This window comes from Tiliqua scincoides, chromosome 4 (assembly GCF_035046505.1).
Source record: "Tiliqua scincoides isolate rTilSci1 chromosome 4, rTilSci1.hap2, whole genome shotgun sequence".
NCBI lineage: Eukaryota > Metazoa > Chordata > Lepidosauria > Squamata > Scincidae > Tiliqua > Tiliqua scincoides.
In genome coordinates this window covers 177,464,217-177,485,793 of record NC_089824.1, presented here as the reverse complement: position 1 = coordinate 177,485,793, position 21,577 = coordinate 177,464,217, and the positions used below count along the sequence as shown (strand labels likewise).

Here is a 21,577-nt window from a genome sequence, read left to right as displayed (position 1 = left end):
CCCAGTGTGACCTCAAAGAGCTGAAGCCTGCCTCTTCCTGTTGAAACTTCAATCCAGACTGGGGCCCAGTGCAGCAGCTCTTTGAATTTCAAACAACACATTAGTATGTAGGACACAATCACGCAATAGGCGTAGTGTCCCATTTGGCCTTCAGAAAGCAATGGGACTTATCACTGCTTCCTTTGGGACTTGGCTCAACAGGATCATCCCCATTCCTTTCCCTGACTCAAAGCCAGGGAGAAGTGCAGGGTACCCTACTGCAGCTGTTCTGGATCTCAAGCTCACCAAGAGACTGATCTCTCCCTCTGGTCATGGCAAACACAAATTTGTGGATAAATCTGACCCAAAGTTGAATATAAATCTTCAAAATAAATAAAATGAAAGTTGTGGTTGGCTCCTGTGCTAGCCAACACATGTGAATTTTCAGTAAAGGTGAAGGTAAAGCAGAAAAACCTACAGAAAAACCATTATTTTTAACAAAATGTGTATCCCACTTTACACTATAAAAATAACTCAGGGTACCCAACAAAAACAAAAAAATAAAGCATACACCATATCTGAATATGCAATAAAGCAAAATACAACAGCGAACAGTGACTAGCAGGCAAATGCACACAGCACAACATTTGAGAACAAAGCAACTAACAAGCCCAAATCAATCAATCAATCTAGTGAGCAAGGAGTCCACCGAGTTCCAAAGTCTTCTTGAAAAGTATGGTTACATACCAGGCAAATCGCTCTTAGCTGCAGTATTTGGATCTGACAAGCCCTTTAGCATCCCAAGCAGCAAGGGAAGGGACAGCCTCCCCCCTCTCACCTGCAGGAAGACAGCCGAGTCCTTCTGATAAATCTTCACCAGCTGCAAATTGGAGAGCGTGTCGATGCATCCCATCGCCAGTCCTGCCATGGCCATGACCACTGCCAGCACCACCACATTGTGGCAGAAGGGGATGATGGCAAAAACCACTGAGATGGCAAGCGAGGACGCAAAGAGGGCAAGCAAGGACTGAGACAACCTGGAGCCAGAGACAAAGACACAGTTGGTGGTTACTCAAACGTTTATACCCTGCCAATTAATGGTAGTTCTTCAGGCAGCTTAAGACATAGTAATAATTTTTAATAAGCATCAGAACTCACACATAAACTAATGCACAACCTTCTACAGCTTAAAACAGCACCAATGTCTTGCCAAACACCATTAAAACCTAGAGCGAGGAAAAGGTTTTTACATGGCACTTAAAGACCATCTCAGTAGATGTCAACTGGATAAGGGGAGGGAGTTCCACAAACATAGGGTCATCACAGAGGCCTTCTCTGGCAGACTCTATCCTCAGAAGCTGGAGGCATCCTGAGACAGGCCTCCAATGAAGATCTTACAGCCAAGCTCATACAGGAGCAGCAGGTGCTTCAGCTATTCTATCCCAAAACTGTTGAGAGCTCCACAGGTCAAAACTAGCACTTTGATTTTAGGCACAGAAAAACCTGGCACCCAGTGAAGCTCTTTTGGTGTTGGCAAGACACATTCCCTTCGATTTGTGACAATCAACATCCTAGTAGCTCCATTTTGCACTGGGTGATGTTTCCAAACAGACTTGATCGGCAGCCCCACATAATGTACCCTGAATGTTATCAGGACATCACTACTGGAGACCAAATCGCATTCTTGTTTCCAAGAAGGGTTACAGCTGACTGCCAAATGAAATTGGCTAAAAGATCCTTCATGCCATGAATGACACTTGGATATCCATCTGCAGGACAGGATTAAATAGCACTCCCAAGATGCAGACAATCCGGACCCCTCCAAAGTGGAGCTTGACTCCCTCCAAAACAGGCTGCATCCCAAATCCTTGGCTAAATATATATCACTGACCAACAAACAGCGCCTTAGTCTTATCTGGAGTATCATCCAGTGAATTGGCCCCATTCAGGCCATTACGGACTCCTATTCACCACATCTACCAGTTTCACTTGGATTTGAAGAAGAACTCTGTGTTATCAGCATACTAATGACTCTACCTTCCAATTCCCCCAGTAGTTTCACTGAGATACTAAGCAGCATGAGAGACAAGATGGAATCCTATAGAACATTTAAACACCATACTGCTTTTTGGCTAAAACCTACAAAGCAGCATAAACAGCACAGAGCAAAACAGTTGGAGTGTTTTGATGGGATCAAAAATTGCCAAGAAGGCCAGGAAAAGCAAGTCTCTCCTTGCCTTCCTCTCAGCAAAGTCATCCAAGAGGCTGTTATCAGGCCCAAACACAGGTGGGAAATTAGAGCGAAACAGGTCATGGGCATGTGAAGGTGCCTTATTCCAAGTCAGATTACACAGGCCTACAAAATTGAGGGTCAGAAAGGTTTTTCCCAAACTTTATGGTGGTTTGATAAGAATTTGGAGTGCTGATTCCAAAAATGGCATCCGTTTTGCCCTATCACGTCTAGTTTTGGAGATATAGTATAGCCTTACTAGTGAATGGTTCAAGCAGCTTTCTCATGAGGGAGCCATTGTGTAGGCTTCCTCATGAGGAAGCTGCTTGAACCATTCACTAAAGAGGCTATACTATATCTCCAAAACTAGACGTGATAGGGCAAAACGGATGCCATTTTTGGAATCAGCACTCCAAATATACCCAGAAATTGGTGTGTTTAAGGAAGCAAAATGTGTGTTGGCCTGTGTTATTGGTCCATCTAGGACCTAGGTCAAAGCCATCTGCACTGGCTATCAGCAGCTCTCTAGAGTTTCAGGTAAGGTACTTTTCCCAGCTCTACCTGAGGATAACAGGGCTTGAACCTACCGGGGACCTTGTGCTAGCAAAGCAGGTGCTCTACTACTGAGCTACAGCCCCTCCCCAATAATCCGGCCTAGATCAGCTTCATCCAGGACTATTTGATGGTAACTAACCATATGAACATCTTGTCCAAAGGAGGATATTTGCAACTGTTGAATAGTTGTCCAAATCACCAGGATTCACAGAGGGCAGCTTCAAGAAAAGCTATAGGCACATTTCTTTCAAGGTGTCTTGGACCACTTAAAGCAGCATTAACCCATTAGCTCCAGATTCATCTGATCACTCCATCCTGGCTAGAAGTCATAAATCAAAACCAGCATACAGGTGGAAGGTTGCATTTTCTCAAGCACCTCTTGTCCTGTAGCAAGTGAAATCCACCCAAAACACCTACGATTCAACAGATTGCAGAGAACTTTCTGTACTTGCACAGCAAACAAAAAGGCGTCCAAGTCCAAAAGAAAAGTAACTACCTGTGAAGTACTTTGCAGTTACTTCCTGTCCAGGCATGTGGCCACAGGCTATGGAAAGGTCTTAAACAGGAATAGAAGCACAACTCCTGGGGCAATCGCTTATAGTATTTGCTGGGAAATCTTTCTGCTTCCAACTTCTGTAGATCATGGCAGAGGAAGAATCTGGAGACAGTGTCAGAGAAGAGCGACAGCAACTTGAGAAGTCACTGTCAGTTTTCACCAGTTTCTTTGCTTCCCTTCCATGATGCTGCTTGGCTAGGTTTCTATATTGCTCCCTCGTGACCCCTTGCTCTGTAAGTGGAGTGCCTGTCATCACAGTGCATTTTCTAGTGGCTCTCTGCGGGTAGTTCTTCTGTATCTTTTTGGTCAGTAAGCCCTTTTGGGACAAGGACCCACTTATTTATTTTGTTAAGCAAAGTGCTTTGTGAATCTTTTCATTGAAAAGGGGGCTATAAATAATACATACTTGCAAGGCACCTGAGATGGGTGTGGTGAGGGCCACACATACACTCTACAAAGCAGCCAGTTCAGCTGAAGGGTGATGGGCAAAGGAGAAGAGGCAAGACACAGGCTTTGAAAAGCAAAGGCAAGAAAAGCAGACCTCACCCGGAAGCAGAAAGACTCACCCCTGGTTCCTCCTCTCCAGATATTGTCAGTATCAAGAGTTTTTATATAACGCTTTTCAACAGTAGCTCACATAGCGGTTTACATAGTAAAAATATATCTACAGGCAGCCTTAACTGCAAGAGCCATGGTCCAACACAGAGTCAAGCATCCCTCTGACATCACACTCAAGCTCTGTGTTGGATTCACAACACAAATCCAAGCTTTGTGCACACTCCAGCCTTGTTTTGGATTGTGGCCATCCACTGAACTATGTGGGATCCACTTTCTCAGGGACAAGCACAGTCAAGCACTCCAGTAACAGCCAACAGTGTACATTCTGAGTTTATTTGTGAGCATCTCCAACAGTCTCACCCTCCACACTTCCTCTCCAGGAGGATCAGGAGAGTGGGAGGAAGACCAGCAAAGGCAGAAACTAGTCAAGCGATGTTTAACCTTTTTCAGTTCATGAGTCACTGACAAGGCATTAAAATTGTCAAGGCACACACCAGCTTTTCTTTTTTACAACACAAGGCACACCACACTGCCATGGGAGGCTCACACCTTCCAATGGCCCTACTAATAAATGACTCTCCCCCAAACCCCCACAGCACACCTGTAGTTATTCATGGCACACTAATGTGCTGTGGCACACTGAAAGTGACTAAGCTACATCACAGGTAAGCAAGACAGCATGTGGTGCGCCACCTTGGGTTGGCTCACCTTGACTATCATTTACTTTTCTGCTACACCTAGTGGCATATGCTGTGGGCTGACTACGTGCCCTTCTTCCAAGTCTCCTCACTGCTGCCAGCTTTAAAAGCAGCCGTCTACCCCAAGTGAAATGTAGTTACACAAATAAACCTCGAGTTCAACTGTTTGTGTGACAGGTGAAATGATGACCTTGGCTCACCTCATAAAAGGCTATAATCAGCTGCTGATATGTACAAAGACTATGAAGGGCAGCTAAAGGAGACATCAATAACTCACATGGTTGTTGAAGTATAAGTGTTTTGACCATGTCATTGATTACGTCCAGGTTTTAGATATGCTATCTGTACTATGTAGAGCTAGAATCATGCTTTGGAAGTCTGTTTCAAGAAAGAAAACACCAGAATTTGCTACACAATTGAAAGATTCAGACGAGATAAGAATTGGAAAGTGTGTGTTTATTGTTGCCAAGAGCCCTAGAAGCTTTTCCTGAGCTTCAGGAAAAGTGGTACAGTATATAAATCTTTTAAATAAAATAAATATACCCCAAGAAGAAGGTCTTGACAAGTCTGAACTACACTTAAATTTTTATTAAAAATTTACTCAACTGAAAAATATATACAGGGCTCGTAACAGGGTTGGAAACAAGACAGACGAGAAGCATAAAGAGGGTCTGACGCCAGAAGAAGGACCCCAAAACCTGTAGTGTTTAGCTTCCCCTGGAGGGACGATGGCTTTCTCTATTCCTAAAGGCACACCTGCAGCCTGAAACTAATAATGAGGGAATCCAAATGCTGAGGCTATGCTGTAAAAGCTCAGACCCCACCCAGAAAAGTCACATCTCAAGGACCAGCTACTTTTACGCAACTGTATTCAGACACATGATGAAACCATAGTTCATGCTAATCATAGTTAAGAACTCACACCATGGTTAGAGTTTCCAGAGGTATAAACTGATATGGCTTAGAGTTGTTTGTCTGCTTTGTTTCCTGCCTCTTCAGCTTCATACATTCAGTACCATCTTCAAGATGCAGGAGCTTCTTGAGGCTAACGCAATGGCCCTAGTAATGGTTTTCCAGGTTCCTTCTCTACTCCATTTCAATCCGCCAATGTCTTCCCTACTCTCAAAAGGTTACCCCATGACCCATCCTTCTCCTAACTACCCTCCTTTAGACCTTTTGCTAACTCCTGGAACATACTGTGTATTATGAATAGTCTCTCCACCAGCTTTGCTGGAGATGCTTTTAAAAGGGGATTGGTCAGAGTCAAAATCCATCACAGGTTATGGTCTTATGAACACAGGAGCCCTGCAGGATCAGGCCAAAAGGTCCATCTAATCCAGCTTCCCGTATCTCACAGTCCCCAAAAAGATGTCTCAGGGAGCCTACAAGACAACAGGATACCTGCATCCTGTTGCCACTCGCCTGTATATGGCATTCAGAGGTAGCTTAACTCTTTAGAAGGAGGCTGCATTTACCCATCAAGGTTTGTAACCTCTGATGGTTTTTCCTCTGTCCAATCCCCTTTAAAGGTATCTATTACCAAGCGCTATTACCACATTCTTTAGTAAGGTGCTCCACAGATTGTCATTAGACACTCTAGGTGAAGAAATATTCAATCTGGTCTCTACCTACCACCCACACTCCACTGAAACAGTCCTCAGAAAACTACTCTCTTGATGTGCTGTCATAGGGCCACCTCATCAAATCCTATGCCTTTTCAAACTATACCTTCTAGATGCTGATGATACCCAGTTCTACCTCTCTACCCCAGAACAGTCTCCCTCCCTCCGTGTCCCCACCTCCAACTGCGTTGCTGACATTTCTGCTTGGCTGCTTCACTGTCATCTCAGGCTTAGTGTGACCAAGACTGAACTTCTCATCCTTCCTACAGAGCTCTCTCTCCTCGTACTCTTTCCTTACTCAGTGACAGTATCATCATCCACCCTGCTGGGCAGGCTCAAAGTCTTGGCTTCACCTTCAGCTTCATTGTCTCCTTTAATATTCTTTTAAAATTCTCTTTTTTCTCTTAAAAACTGGTTCATTCAGAAGACATGCCATTTCTGCCTTTACAGTACTGCAAGAATAGATGTCTTCCTTCCTGGACACAACACATAACCCCCTTTAAATCCGTTCATTTAATTTCCTGTTCACTCCCTGATCCAACACAAGCTGCTAGTCCTTACCATCAAAACTCTCTGTGGTCTTTCCTTCCTACCTCTTGTATCCCATTTCACCCTGCTCATGACTTTTGCTCCTTCAGTTCAAGCACCCATAACCATTCAAAGAACTTTCCTGCTCCCTCAAACATCTCTCAACACCCTTTCTGCCTGGAACTGCTTCCTGAAACATCTGAGCAACGCCTTCTCTCTGCCTTTTGTCTTCTTTGTGAAGTCTCTGGCACAACATCATCTTAAGCTTAGTTTACTACGGAAAGAAGACTAAGGCCCCTATCCTATCCTATCCAAATGCTGGCACTGGGCGTAAGGCATGTCGAAAGCACCCAGGAAGGAGGGGCCACCAGTGCTGGGCCGTGACAGCCGGCACTGGGTCTCAGTGACGAGTGGAGACACGGGTGTGCCTAAAGGTAAGATGAATGTCCACGGGTCTGCTGGATATAGCAGTTGCCATTTTGGTACTGCTGCACCTGGCACCCCCCACCAGGAATAAGATTAAGTTGCCCATATGTGCAACTTGGTATGTGCTTCCTACTGCCTCCATTTCCCTCCCCGTCCTCTGTTGTGTCTAGATTGCAAGCCCCTCAGAAGCAGAGACCTGTTCTCTTACTCTGTACACATACAAGAGATGGTGCTGCACACATAATAACAGCAGCTCACTACCACAAGCTGAGTGGCTCTCCCTGCGGCCAAGGAGCTGGCAGTCCATTGCAATAAAGAACTGAGTAAAAACTGGCAGAGCAAAGCTTGGAAGCTGAAACACAGGAAGGAAGGAAGGAAACAGGAGACCAGACAGTGAAGCATGGAAAAGACCAGGACAAGCAAAATCTTGGCCTGCTGTGTGGAGGCATGGCATAGAACAAGCAGCTCAGAGAGGTCCCTTAGCAAGCAAGAGGAGTCTTCATTCTCTTTGGCAGGCTATAGCCCCTTTGCATGGGGACAGGTTTCAGTTCATTTCAGTAGTCATGGGGAGAAGCAGAGAGTATTAAGCCAGGTACTGAATGTTGCAACCAGGAATTCTGCTCAGTATCTCCTTTGGTTTGATTTGAGGGGACTTTGCTCACAAGCTCTCAAACCTACATTTGCAGCATTAAGGGCTAGAAACTTGTTTTTAAACATAAAGAAAGCAGAAGTCCTCAGGATGATGAATTCTGGGTTCACTAGCCATTTCTGCACTAGCACCATACTCCTAACTCTTACGTACGTTTGGGCTTTAAGAGTTATGGCTCTGTATCTCATTTCTCTCCCCAGCATTTAGGACTAGTTCACCCAGCACCTGCAGCCTGTAATTAGTCATGCATGTGCCTGTGACCGTGTCAGAAACCAAAGTATGTGGGCTTGGTACAGATACAGCCAGGCGTGATTGCAACAGTACGTTCCATTGTGGTACGAGATGGGCACATGCTCCAAGCTCTCTCATTGAATCAGTGGCACTGTGGACTAACTCTAACTGGATCAGACCTATTATGAATCTGATGCAAGGAATTCACCGAGTAAAAGCTCAGTCTGACCTGCCAAACTCAGTGGGAGTAGAGGGAGGGCATATCCCATGTAGGGATTTGAGCTTCACAGAACACACACACACAATCACAAAAATTTAGGGCCACCGAATGAAAAACAACTGCCAAGTGCGAGTGATGTGTCGGCAACAGGCCCAGAGCTACAAAATGATACCTCTGGGAGACAAAAAGAGCACATCAGGGGATAAAGAGAGGCAGATGCTAGCAACAGATACACAGGAGATGGGAGCTGTGCCAGAGCTGGAACTCTGTGCGTGTTCTGTAGCAGTAACAAGAACTGCTCCCCCTTCTGCCCTTACTTGCTATGAGAACATGCTAATGAGTTAAACATTAATCATGATTTGCGAGCTCTTAAGGGCAACATTAAGATCTGTGCTACTTGAGAGCGTACAAGGGAAGGGGGGGTAGTAGAAGAGCAAGTTTCTTCTCATCTATCAGAGGTTATGAAAATGCTTTGTTACACACTGCCAGCAACCAACACAATAACCTGCTTTATGTACAACTGCATCAATCCCCTGAGAAGGAATTGCTCGCTTCCTTTTAATGTATCCTGAATTCAACTGTCCATTTGTCTGAAGTGCATATGGCGACATCTGGCTGGGCACTGTCAGGTTCCTTGGGATTTCAGGGATTCTTTACGCTGGGTGCTTTACCTTAGGCCAGTGCTTAGGACCACTGAACCTCTCTACTGCACACTGTTATACAGCACAGAGACTTCTCTGGCAGCATTTACACACTGCACGCAAGATGAAGTCAGTGGTGGTACAGGTCGTACTATTTGAGCACTGCTGCTCAGCAATGCTAAACCATCAGAAAGGATGGCGCATAAACACTGGTGGTCAATGCTGGAATAGTGTTGGCAAAAGCCCAGGAAGTGAGAGTAGCATTGTGGAGCAGCAGTACAGTATAGTTCAGAGGCTAGCACTATCTTTCTGAGAATACAGGTACAGAAGGCATCCTGCTTCCCTTCTTGGTGGCCATTCAGTGGTTATGGGCGAGCATTACAGCCTGCCCACTTCCTGTCCTGCCACCGTTTAGAGTCATCTGCATAGCATGAGTTTCCACAGTGTACACTCCACTGAATGGAAGGACACACTTTCCAACTGAGAGTTGGGACAAGCCCTAAAAAAGAATGGTGCAAGGCTTTGTCACACATATTTTTACAGTTCTGGCATCTGTTGTACAAATATAAAACCAACACTGGCTACAATGTTCATTTGGTTTTTCAAATTGGGTTCCTTTCCCCTTTAATGACATTCACATAAAGAGCATAAGAAGGGCTCAGAGAAGGCGCTTCGACCACCATATGTGAAAACGTACTAAAGGTAAGGCAAGCCCAGGATTTCCCTAGGAGGATACGCTCCACGTAGGGACACTTTCGCAAACAGGATTTTCACCATCAGTACCATAATATTAGCCGTATCAGCAAAATGGAGCCTCCATGTTCAAATATAGTATAGACACCAGGTGCTCTGGTGACCCGCTGAACAAAGCAGGAAAGAGTTGCTACACAGTTCAAATGGGCTCAATCTGCAAGAGATTCCAGTTGGATACCAGGAAGAAATTCTTGATGGTGGTTCAGCAGTGGAAAAGACTGCCAAGGGAGGTGGTGGATTCTCCCTCACTGGAGATCTTCAAGCAGAGGTTCAACAGGCATCTGTTGGAGATACTCTAGGATAGTGGTTTTCACACATTTAGCACCAGGACCCACTTTATAGAATGATAATCTGTCAGGACCCACCAGAAGTGATGTCATGACCAAAAGTGACATCATCAAATAGGAACATTTTTAACAATCCTAGGCTGCAGTCCTTCCCACACTTACCCAGGAGTAAGTCCCACTGACTATCATTGTTAAAAGAAAATACATAGTAGCTTGTTAAAAGTACAGGTCTGTGAAATTTCCTCAAATGTATTCATATACCATGGTAGCATCAAATCTAATATATTAAAAATAAAATCTTGAAATGAATGGGGACCCAACTGAAATTGGCTTGCAACCCACCTAGTGGGTTCCGACCCACAGTTTGAGAAACTTTGCTCTAGGAGGATTTCCTGCAACTGGCAGGGGGTTGGACTAGATGACCTCATGGGCACCTTCCAACAATATGATTCATGTCTTTGCCCTACTTACAGTCCTCAGAGGCATTCAGTTGGGTACCAGTGGAACAAGTTGCTGGCCTAATTGGCCTCTAGTCTGATCCAAAGGGGTTACTCTTATGTTCCTGTATTTTAAACAAAACCCAAACATTCTGTGAAAACCCTCTTAGAAGCATGACCCAAATTTTTCACTTTCCAGATATGGATCAAAACCTAAACCACTGGCGTCAAACATAAGACCTGTGGGATGAATGTGGGTCTTGGAAGCAATTCATCTGGCCCTGTTACGCTGCTGCCTTCCGTTCTCCCCCACAACAACTTACAGTGGTCCCAGCTCCCTTGCAGGAGTTTGGGAAGCACTGAGCTAATGAATTTCTATGCGAGAACAAAGTGCTTATTTCTGGCGGTCATGATGTCACTTCCAGCCCTCAGCAGGGGCCATGAATGCTAACTCCGTCTCTCTGTATGAAATGAGTTTGGCATCCCTGATCTAAACATTTTGAAGAAATTGCACCCTAACATACATTGTTTGAAGTTCTGAAAATTGAACTCTCATTAAACAACTGCACTCAGTCCACTAAAGACTCATTTATGCGATATGAATTTGTCCCTTTATTATTATTATTTTTAAAGAACAGCCAAGGAGGGGGAGAGTCAGGCTCATAGCATGGGGGGGGGTTGACCATCCTTACAAGGAAGCAGCAAATGAGAAGCTGCAGATAATCCATTCCTTTCCCAAGCACTTATATACTAATACAAAATAAAAAGAAATCAAATCACTGTACACTGCTCTGATCATTTCAATGGAGCATTAAGGCCTAACAATATAAAGATCCAAGAGTGAGCACCTAGGAAGCCAATTTATTATATAGTATATTCAATTAGGAAAAAAAAGTCATGTGATATGTTGCGATATCAACCTATGAATGCTCAAGTCACAAAGTGGGATGGGCTTGAGCCATCAGCTTAAGCTAGTTCGTTCCATTTCTAGATGCATTGCTTTTAATACCATATTGTTTAATGGAATGGGGCAAGGAATGAAACAAGCAGATCAAGCAAACATAGCCCAGTCTTATGATTGCGTCCTGCGTCTCAATGTATTTGTTCATTTTTTCCAATTCCAGCTTCTAGAGTCATGGGATTGAGATGAGACTCTCTCATTCTTTGAGTAAGACACTGACCTTATGTCTTCCAAGAAAAAGTTTGAATGCTTAATCCCTGATGGGTCAAAAACAAAGAGGCCAAGAATAATAAAAAAAAACCTTTATGATTCTCTAGTCTAAACATTAAGCAAATCACAAGCCAGCTGCCATGATTGTGGGTCAACACTTGGGTAAATTTGAGGTCTGTATATGCTTTTCAGCATAGCAAGGGGTAACTGCTATTCTCTCCAACTATGAAATGGTGGGGGAAAAACTCTCCAAATGTGTGACAGTGCACACAGGAATTTAGATGGACAGATAAGTCTTTGAGATGCAGAATTAGGACAGACACAAAAATATTTCTTTACTTAGCATGTAATTCATCTGTGGAACTCCTTGCCACAGGATGTAGTGATGGCACCTGGCCTAGATGCCTTTAAAAGAGGACTGGAGAAATTCAAGGAGGAAAAGTTCATTCATGTTACAAGCCATGATTTGCATATGCAATCTCCTGGTTTTAGAAGCATGCTATCTCTGAATGCCAGATGCAAGGAAGTAGCAATAGGATACAGGTATCTTGTTGCCTTGTGTGCTTCCCAAGACATTTGGTGGGCCACTGTGAGATACAGGAAGCTGGACTAGATGGGCCTTTGGCCTGATCGTTCGGATGATCAGAGTGTGTTTTTGCATGATTTCATTGGTTGCTTGCAGGAATAAATTAATCTGACAGGAGGGGGTTAAAAGGTATCAGTCACTATCTACACTGTATTTACAAATGAAATAAGAGTCTCTGTTAATAAAATTAATAAAATTTATACTTTTATAAATATAAAATTTATATATAAAATAAAATTTATTAAAGATTAAAAAGGATCATGATGTTCATAGGGGCTTGTCCACATATGTGTAAGAGACAGGCCAAATTTGCACATTAAACTATGATTTAGCTATAAAAATGAACCTCTGCAAGTTAGGGGCTCATGTACCCTCCCCTTCTCTCTCATGCATGAAGGGAAGAGATGTAAAGCTTTCACACTCGTAGAACAAGCCACAGTCCCACCTTACAGATACATTCATGAAACTGAACTTGGTTTGTTCTAACTTTAGCCAGTTAACAAACCAAGACTACAAGCCACAGTCTGAGCCCTAGCAGTCTATAGCTTGCTAAAATCTATAGAAAGCTGCTTTCAGCCTCAATTTCCATACTGTAAACTAGGAAGTACATCATACACACACACACACACACACACACACACACACACTCAGGATAAATATATATATTTATCCATGGATTTTTTTTATCAGATTTGTCTCAACTGAATGGGGTGGGGTTACTGAAAGTCACACACACCTTTGCTTCCTTTGCCCAGCGCTGGCTTCTTGCTCCATTTCCAGGCAGCCCAAAACACTGCAAAAAGGCTCCACCTGACACAGGCAGGGAAATAGCCCTGGAGCCCTGGAAGAGGTTCCCCTTGGAACAGTAACATTCCTGGAACAGTAACATTCCTGGAGCCCCTGAGCCAGCTGAGGCTGAAGAGGGGGCAGAAAACCCTGTGTAACCCGAACACTTGCATTGAGGTGGAGCTCTCTCTCTCTCTCTCACTCACAAACACACAGGGGCAGGTGTGGTAGCAACAGAGGGGATTGGAGTGTTTGCTGAATTCCCCCTTCCCCCCCATGGTGCAGGCAATCATGAGACAAGCAAGCCTCCCCACCAAGCAAAGCATGAGATTTAGCCTACAATCCTCTCCACACTTTCCTGGGAGTAAGACCCATTGACTGAAATGGGGCTTACTTCTGAGTAGAAACAAATAGGGCTGGACTCTTAAAAGCTCAGCATTCCAACTGTGAAAGAAGCGGGACAGCTGGCAACGGGAAGGGGGAGGAGAGGGGATTGCTTTAAAAAACAGGTTAGGGTGAGCACAGAGCCAAACTACAAGTCCCAGAATGCTCTGGGGCAGAGCAGCTTCCATGATGGTGGCCAGGGAGGGCTGCAGGGGTGACACCAGCGAGGAGGAGAACCTGCAGCGCTGTTGGGAGGCCGCCTGGGACACAGAGGATGAGACTTCCCAAGCAAGCTCACCATTCCAACTGTGAAAGAAGCAGGACAGCTGGCAACAGGAGGGCTGAGTACGGAGGGGATTGAGAACAGCTGCCTTAGTTTCCTTCCATCTGGAAGTGTCAGGCTGCAGCGTGTTTGCTTAACTCCATGGAATTCAGCACAATGCGTTTTTTGTTAATGCGTTTTTGTTTTGACTTGGCAAAAGTCACGCCAAAAGTCACGGAACAGAACTAACACGGATAAATAGGCTCCACCTGGACATATATAGCATATTCAAGGAGAAAGAAGTCTTTGAAGTAACAGAAGAATCAAGTTACATGTTCCAAAAACATGGAAATCCTGTCTTAACTTACACATCACGTAAACACTATATAATATTTGATCTAGAGACTGACTCTGATAGAAGTCCATAAATTGTCACTATAATGCAGCTCAACTTTACTTACCAGTAATAGACAGCCTGTTAGGAAACAGGAGGGGCAGCAGGCATTGGTATCAGGGGATCCCCTTAACCAGACCAACTCCTGAACTCTCAGTACCAACAGTAATGTTCCCCAATGTGTCACTGGAGGTACACTGCAGTGGTTTGCCCCAGGAGTTCCAGGAACTTGGTATCACCATTGTTTAAGAATATCTGTTGAGCTGCAAAGAGGCACTGTGTCCCATCAACATATACAGTTCCTGGCCTGGGGTTTGGAGTGAGAAATTCCATACCTCTGCCCAGCTGGTCCTCACCTAGCCATAGGTCCAGCCCCTCCATAAGGTCAACTGAAGCAGTCACTTCCAGCAGCAGATTGGCACGGGCACTCACCTCTGCCTCCCCCCCTTGTCTCTACACATAGGTAAGAGCAGGGGGAGCACTTAACACATTGCCTCAGGAGCCAGGAGGTCTTGTACTGGCCCTGCCAAGCCATCTTTAGTAGAGTCCATCCACCGCATCCCTCTATAGGCAACAAATCACCAATGAGATGCGATTTTCAAAGCACAAGTAGAGGTAGGGCCCCTTTCATCAGTGAGTTCAGCATCTGTGGATCTGACTTACTGGAGGCCCTCAACTGACCTCCTAGATGCAACCAGAAGCATCTTCTGGTTACACCCAAAGGGCTTTCTGAGGCCTAAGAACTTCACTCCCAGAGATGTCAGAAAGGCCTTTCCAATATCTCCAGGGGACTTTCAGAGGCCTGACAAGGCTGCACCTCCAGACATGACCAGAAGGTGTTTTCTGAAGTGTCCAGAGGTGCTCTGATGAACACAACTTGTGGATTCTAACATACAGGGCTTTCAGTATCTGTGTGTGTGTGTGGGGGGGGGGGGAGGTCTGGGAATGGACCCCCTGAAATACTGAAATCCAACTGTACTCTGAAGTTCTTTCCAGGTCTCTCATAACTTAAAATCCCCACTAAAACACTTGCAAGAAAACACTATTAAATATAACACCAAGAAGTTTATATTATACAAAAGTGAGGTGGGGACATTAGCAGCTAGGAAGGGGAATTTTACTTTTAATTGCATTTGCTGAGTGAACAACATTAAAGGGCTAAAAACCTCTAATATGAACTAGGTTACACAGCTAATGGTAGGACTAGAAAAATAATCAATATACATAATTTAAATCAATAAGCCATGCCTTATGAAAGCATGCCTATGGCTTACATCATTGTTTTGACTATGCCATATACTTGTAGTTGTTCAGGTTATAAGAGCTTTTTCAAACAAATAAGTTGTCTGTCTTATTTGATAAAAAACAAATCTTTCAGAATTACCCCATAAATTAAGATAATCATAAACAGAGGTGGTTAAGAAGATAGACTCTCCTTATCAGTTTTACAGACTTAAGTAAACTAATGCACCTAGTTCTTAACACACACATACAAAATCCGGCCAAAAATCAACACATTTGCAAATCAGTGCCTGCATAACTGTACCTTAACAGTTAAAAGTCTCAGAATATCTAAAACAAATCATGAGTGCTCAACAGTGGCCAAAAGTGTATTGAAAAATAGTAAGTCACCATTTGTAATACAATTGGCTTAATACCTCAAAAGAGGGATTAATTCTTCATTGATGGGATCACAGAGGAAGGCCCATTTGCAAAGAAGATGCGTCCTTTTCCTGGAACTGTGTATGACACCAATATTTACTGTGCTTGTTTTGCTCCACATCAACTTTCAAAGTGCTTATTGTTCAGTACTCAACTTTGCTCGCCAATCTTCTGAAGAGTGAGTGGACAGCTTGAGTTTTGACACTGAGGTTATTAAAACAGGTCCTTTGCAATGGAACCCCTGGGTTACAAAAACACATTGAGAAATTCTCAGCAGGTTTTTGTAGCTTGAGGCCTCCAGGGACCGCCGAGCCTTCATTTTACACACACACCCGGCCACCACTGTAAGTCTTTGCAGGATGAGGCTGTATGCCCCAGTCTCCCAAGTCCAGCAACCAACTCCATGTGGAAAGAGTCCTCAGATAACCTCACTGACATTCCATTAGCAGCGCCAAAAGGGTCTGCATGGGCTCTACAGCGCAGCCAGGGTCCCACAGAGCAAAAATTCTGCAGTCTTTACTCTTCCTTCTGATTTCAGTGGAGTCACTTCAATATGACTCAGTACTAGTCTATACCTTATGTAAGGCTTATTTTGCATGGCTTCTGTGTCAAACCTGTCCAAATCACTTTTGGGTCGATCAAGAAGTACCCAGATCACTTTGATCTTATTCAGATGAGCCCTTTGAATGCTTTTGAAGATTTGTCCTTAAATTATTCAAGAGGAGAAATAAAAACACAGGCAAGGAGAAAGACAGAAAGATATAAGGCAATGGTGGGAGAGAGTTTCTTTTTTAACCCTAGATACAAGGGGGACAAAGACACTGCTGATGGGCTTAGGCCAACTGTGAAAGGATGTGAGGAGAAGGAAATCCTTTAAGTCAAACGTGAACCAAGAAGGCAGAAGTAACAAAGAATCTGGGAGATGGCTGGAATGAAAGAGATAATATATTTACTATGATACTGCTATAAATTAACAGAATTGTGAACTTTTAAAACTAGTCCTGCTCCTGAACCTTCAGCAAATTGAAACATCAAAACTTACAGCACAATCCTAAGTAAGTCTATGGCTTCAAAGTAAGTCCCATTGTATTCAGTCGTGCTTACACTCAGGTATGTATGCACAGGATGGCAGTCTTAGTGTCAGTTACTCCATGCCTGAAAAGATTCAGCAGCTCAGTGGGGTCAGGCAGGTATGAAACTATTATCTTCCAAATTACTCCACCCAATTTGACATGGGGCCAAATCTGGGGCCACTATGGAGTACCAAAATTGGACATTATTCAGAATATGATCCAATCAATACAGTGGCGTTGCTAGGGGTGTGTGGGCTGTACCGGGTGACGCGCACTGGGGGATGACATGCTAAAATCGCAGTGGTTAGGAGTAACCCTATCATATTATATACCGTTGGATGCAGAATTTCGAGCGGAATGCAATGCAAAAAAACCAGAGTGAAATATCTCCTTTCTATCAAAAGTTATGGACAAAAAACTGGAGAACAAAAAATGCATGGACCCCTATGGAAAGTGAAACTGAGCTGTATCACGTGTTTACTCGTGAGTAGGCGAACTTGCCTTAGTCTGTCAGAAAGGGCAGGATGAGAGGAATCCAAGACACCAGAATGGTCCTGATCCAATGAATGCAGCCCCCAAAAACACCTGAGAAGGAAGTCCCTCCTCCAAGCAGATGAATGTATTGAGCCCTATGGAAAGCAAAACTAAGCATTTACTCATGAGTAAGCAAACATGCCTTGGCTGGTGTGGAAGATCAGGTGAAGGAGAGTGCAAGGCTACCAGAATGGTCCTGATCCTATGCACCTGGAGCTAAACAAGTCCTCCAGAAGGCAGTCTCTCCCCCCCCCCCCCACTGAAAAGGATCAAAACAGAGGCTTCAGCTGATAAGGTAAACCTTTTTGAAACTTGCAAAGCCTCAAAATGTCCTGGGTGGGACTGAAAACCTTACTGATTTTGGAGGGGGGGGGGTGCTATTGTAGGCAGGCTACAGAGCAAATTCACTTGGTGGAACAGGGCTGGCTTCTGCTTATTTAATTATTTGTTTTACTTTAATTATTTATACTTATTTTAATTTGCTTGATGATGTTATTTCCACCATGACATCACTTCTGGTGGGTCTTGGACAGATTGTCATTCTAAAAAGTGGGTCCCAGTGCTAAAAGTTTGAGAACTGCTGCAATAAGGTGTTAGTAAGTTGGCACTCTGGGGGGTGGGGTGACACCACTAGTGACCAAAATCACTAAAATCACAGTTTGGAGGAATAATACCATCATGTTATATATCAATCAATGCGTAATTTCATGCAGAATGTGTTCTATCTTTGTTCTATCAAAAAGTACAACCAAAAAACCAGTGGAGGTGGAGTGATGGTACATCACCACACCCACCACCTGGGGTGTTGCCCCACCCACTGCATGGGGGGTGACTCGCTGGCATCCCACACCTGGTGACGTGAACCCTGGTGACGCCACTGAATCAATATAAGGAGATCCTGCCTCTTCAGTACTTCTTCAGGACCAAAACGGGAGTATTATGTGTTGAAGTGACCTCATTTGTATCTATATTTAATTACAGATATTGAGCATGGAAAGAAACTAGTTGGTCCAAACTCACTTTGTGCTTACAATAACCTCTAAATTGAATTTTTGGGGGGGCCATGCAAGATCTTACATTTAATTCCATCACATGGTTTCTCCTGTGAATATTTTTGTGATACCGATTTTTGCCAAGCAAATGCTCAGTTTGAGGAGTGAAAGAAGTATTCATGTACACAAGAGGAGCTGTCAAAGTATATGTGGTGAAGATTGCTCCATGACATCATAACATATTTTGGGCTACCTACCTACTAAACACCCAATTGGAAAAAGCTCTGCAATTTCAGCAGATACAGACACAGTTCCAGGATGATCAATACAGGAAAACCCTGGACAATTTAAGGCTACAATCTGGTATGTAAAGTAAGTCCCAGTGAACTCAATGGGATGTCCTTCTGATTAGACATGCATTGAATGGTATTGCACAACACAGTATTAGCGGGAAAGGGGCTATTCAAGACCTTCCACATTACTTATTCCAACGTGCACTGTATAAAGAATTAAGCACCAAACACTTTCGACAACATGCTCATTGAAAAAGGCCAATTGGCAAAAACTAAATTCCTGCTAGCCAGTGGCAAGAATAACTAATGCACATGGGGGTTTCCTTCGCATTCACAGCTGCAAATGTGTGTGTGGGGGGGGGCTTATTTTGGTGGATTGATTAGATAACTGACTTTTTCCTTCCCCCTATGATTTTGCTGTAAACATGTTTCATTCTCACTTTGTTATAACGGACTGTTTAAAACAATAATCCAATTCAACTGCTAGGTTTTAAAGCATCGCAGGCTGCTCTGTGAAAGAGACCCTGCATGCCAAAAGCCAGCAGGCGAATCAGAACATCATTTATTTGCTGTTGGGCTGAAGGCACCAAAGCAGGGCCAGGAAAAAGGGGGGGGGGGCAAACCTCAACAGCACAGGAGGTTCAAAGAGCCATGACATGAGTTGTAACTACTCCTGCACTGGTGCTGAACGATCAAGCCCTACTTGTCTCCGACACCACCTCTTCTTTTATGCCCCATCACAACCCTGCAAAAGCAGCCAGGAACATCTCTTGATTGCACTATCAATGCTCTAAATGGAACCATACACAGAGGAAGTTCTCGGTGGCTGTCAGTGCCCTGAAGATTCCTCAGAGTCCAAGCTACACCATTACCAAAACACAACGCCTTTAAGTGACAGGATTGATGTCACCTTTTTTAACCAGTTCCTCCTTGCTAGTGCACACGAAATTTCCCCTGCAAAAATGCCATTCTGTGCAGCGTTACTGAGATCACCGAGTTGATCTCAGGGGGTTTAGCTGCATCCAGTTCTGGTCCATGACAGGGCTGTGAGGATGCTCCATTTAAATGGTGGCGCCCACAATGAACCCGAAGTTGGAAACTGCACCAGAATAGGTTTCTAAGGGCACAATCCTAACCAGGTCTACTCAGAAGTAAGTCCGATTTTGTTCAATGGGGCTTACTCTCAGGAAAGTGTGCTCAGGACTGCAGCCTAAGGCAGATGGCATGAGGGACAAGCACAGTGGCCATGCAGGTGTAGAGAAAGCACCCCTGGAAAGTGGGCACTGGTTTCTAGAGTCAAGACTGGGCACGTACCACACTGGTAGGATGTGGGCAAAGCAGCCTCATGTGATGCAGGTGGGGGGGGACCTGAGAGAGGAGAGGATGGGATGCCCATCAGCAGCAGGAGGCTAAAGGGGGGCAGGGGATGCCCAAGCTGGCTGGGCAGCCCCAGGGGGTGCCTGGGGGAGGGCGAGGGGGGCCTTACGTTCTCTTGAAGACGCCTCCCAGGCAGCTGCCGAGCAGCAGGCAAAACTGTTGCGAGAAGAAGACCCAGGTGATCTGGGAGAGGGAGCTCTGGGTCTGGCAGCGCAGGTCCAGCAGGGTGGGCCCCAGGAAGGCGATGCAGAGGCCGAAGCTGAAGAAGACGCTCCAGTAGGTCAGCGTGGGCTGCAGGTTCCTCTTGAAGAGCGTCGTCACCCGCGCATCCCCCCACCACATCCTCGGCTCGGGCTCCCCCTGCGAGGAAGCCGCCCTGCTGCCTGCCTGCCTGCCCCGAGCGAGTCCCACGGGCTGCCTGGAGGGAGGAGGAGGCCAGCCCCGAGTGGCGCCCCCTAGGCACGTGCGCCTTGCAGACCCCGACAGCTGGAGCCGCCTGCCCAGAGGACGCGCACGCAGGGTCCGGGCGGGGGGCGGAGGGGATAGCGAGCGGGCGAGGAGGAGGCGGCGCGCTGGCTCAAGGCACCTGCCCGCCGGATGCTCCGCCCTGGGCCAGCCACAGGCTCCTCTCCCCACCCCCGGCCCGGCTGCTGCTGCTGCTGCCGCCGCCCTGCCTGCTTCCCCGCAGCCCGATTCCTGGGCTCGCAGCAGGATGTGAGCCGCGCACGGGGACGGGCAGCAGCAGGCAGGCGGCGAGGCTGGGCCGGGCTGGGGCTGCTTGGCTCCGCCCCTCCAGGGCAGCCGCGGAGCTGCGAGGCTTCCTTCCCGAGGCGCCGCGGGGGTGGATGCGGGGACCGGAGGCTGCGCCGCGCCGCCTGCCTCCATCCCCGGGGGGAGCTGCGCAGGGTCCCCGGGAGAAGACCCTCCGAGGTACCCACAGCGGCTGCATCCAGAGGCTCCTCCTGGCCAGGGAGGGGTGCGAGTCCAGGGGTCTCCTGCAGGAAGCCGCTCGCAGTGGCCCTCCACGGGAGCACCTCCGTGGGTGTGAGGCTCGCCAAAAGGCCATCGCTGGCTGCACGAGTCTCCTTCCCTGGCCCGCACACCTGCCTACTGGGGAGCCCTGCTGGTGGCCAGTCGTGGCCGCGTTGGGCTGCAGTGCTATCCACACTTACCTGGAAGTAACCCCCATTGACTATAATGGGGCTTACTTCTGAGTAGACCGGCATAAGGCTGCTACCCCATTGACTATAATGGGGCTTCCTTCTTAGACCTGCCTAGGATTGGGTTCTCTGAATTTCTTGGCTTAAGGCATTTCTGCCCAGTGTTGCTTATACACAACAGGGATCAAATGTGTACACCTGTGGGCTGGGTGGAAATGGGCTAAAAGTGAGCTGCAGTGATCACACGTGAAAATAGTTTCACGTGTTTTCCTACCACGAAGCATTTTCTAGATCTGAAAAATCATAACCTCGGAAGTAGCTGGTTTTCGTACAGAGCTTGTGATCTTATCCCCTGGGAGTGAAAAGTGAGGGTACAGTGACAACCTGGTAAGATCGCACACCATAACATTGTTGTTCAAGTCAAGCACCCATTGACATCATGGCACAAAGGTCTGACAATTGCCCCATTCCCTTCAAGAGAGAGAGTCTTAAGTGGAGAGTGCAAATTCTAGATGCTATGTCAGAATGCCAAT

At 45.7% G+C, this 21,577-nt stretch overlaps 1 protein-coding gene across 1 annotated transcript in view; it reads right to left on the bottom strand.

Moving 5' to 3' along the window:
* The window catches only part of MFSD4A (major facilitator superfamily domain containing 4A), a 46,705-nt gene extending 26,479 nt beyond the window's left edge, over positions 1-20,226 (bottom strand). Inside the window, exons 1-2 of the mRNA XM_066624658.1 lie at positions 19,994-20,226; positions 818-1,016 (exon numbers count right to left, since the gene is read on the bottom strand). Coding sequence (XP_066480755.1) covers positions 818-1,016; positions 19,994-20,226 — 432 coding nt within the window. The remainder of the gene's footprint in view (positions 1-817; positions 1,017-19,993) is intronic.
* Between the last annotated feature and the right edge of the window lie 1,351 nt (positions 20,227-21,577).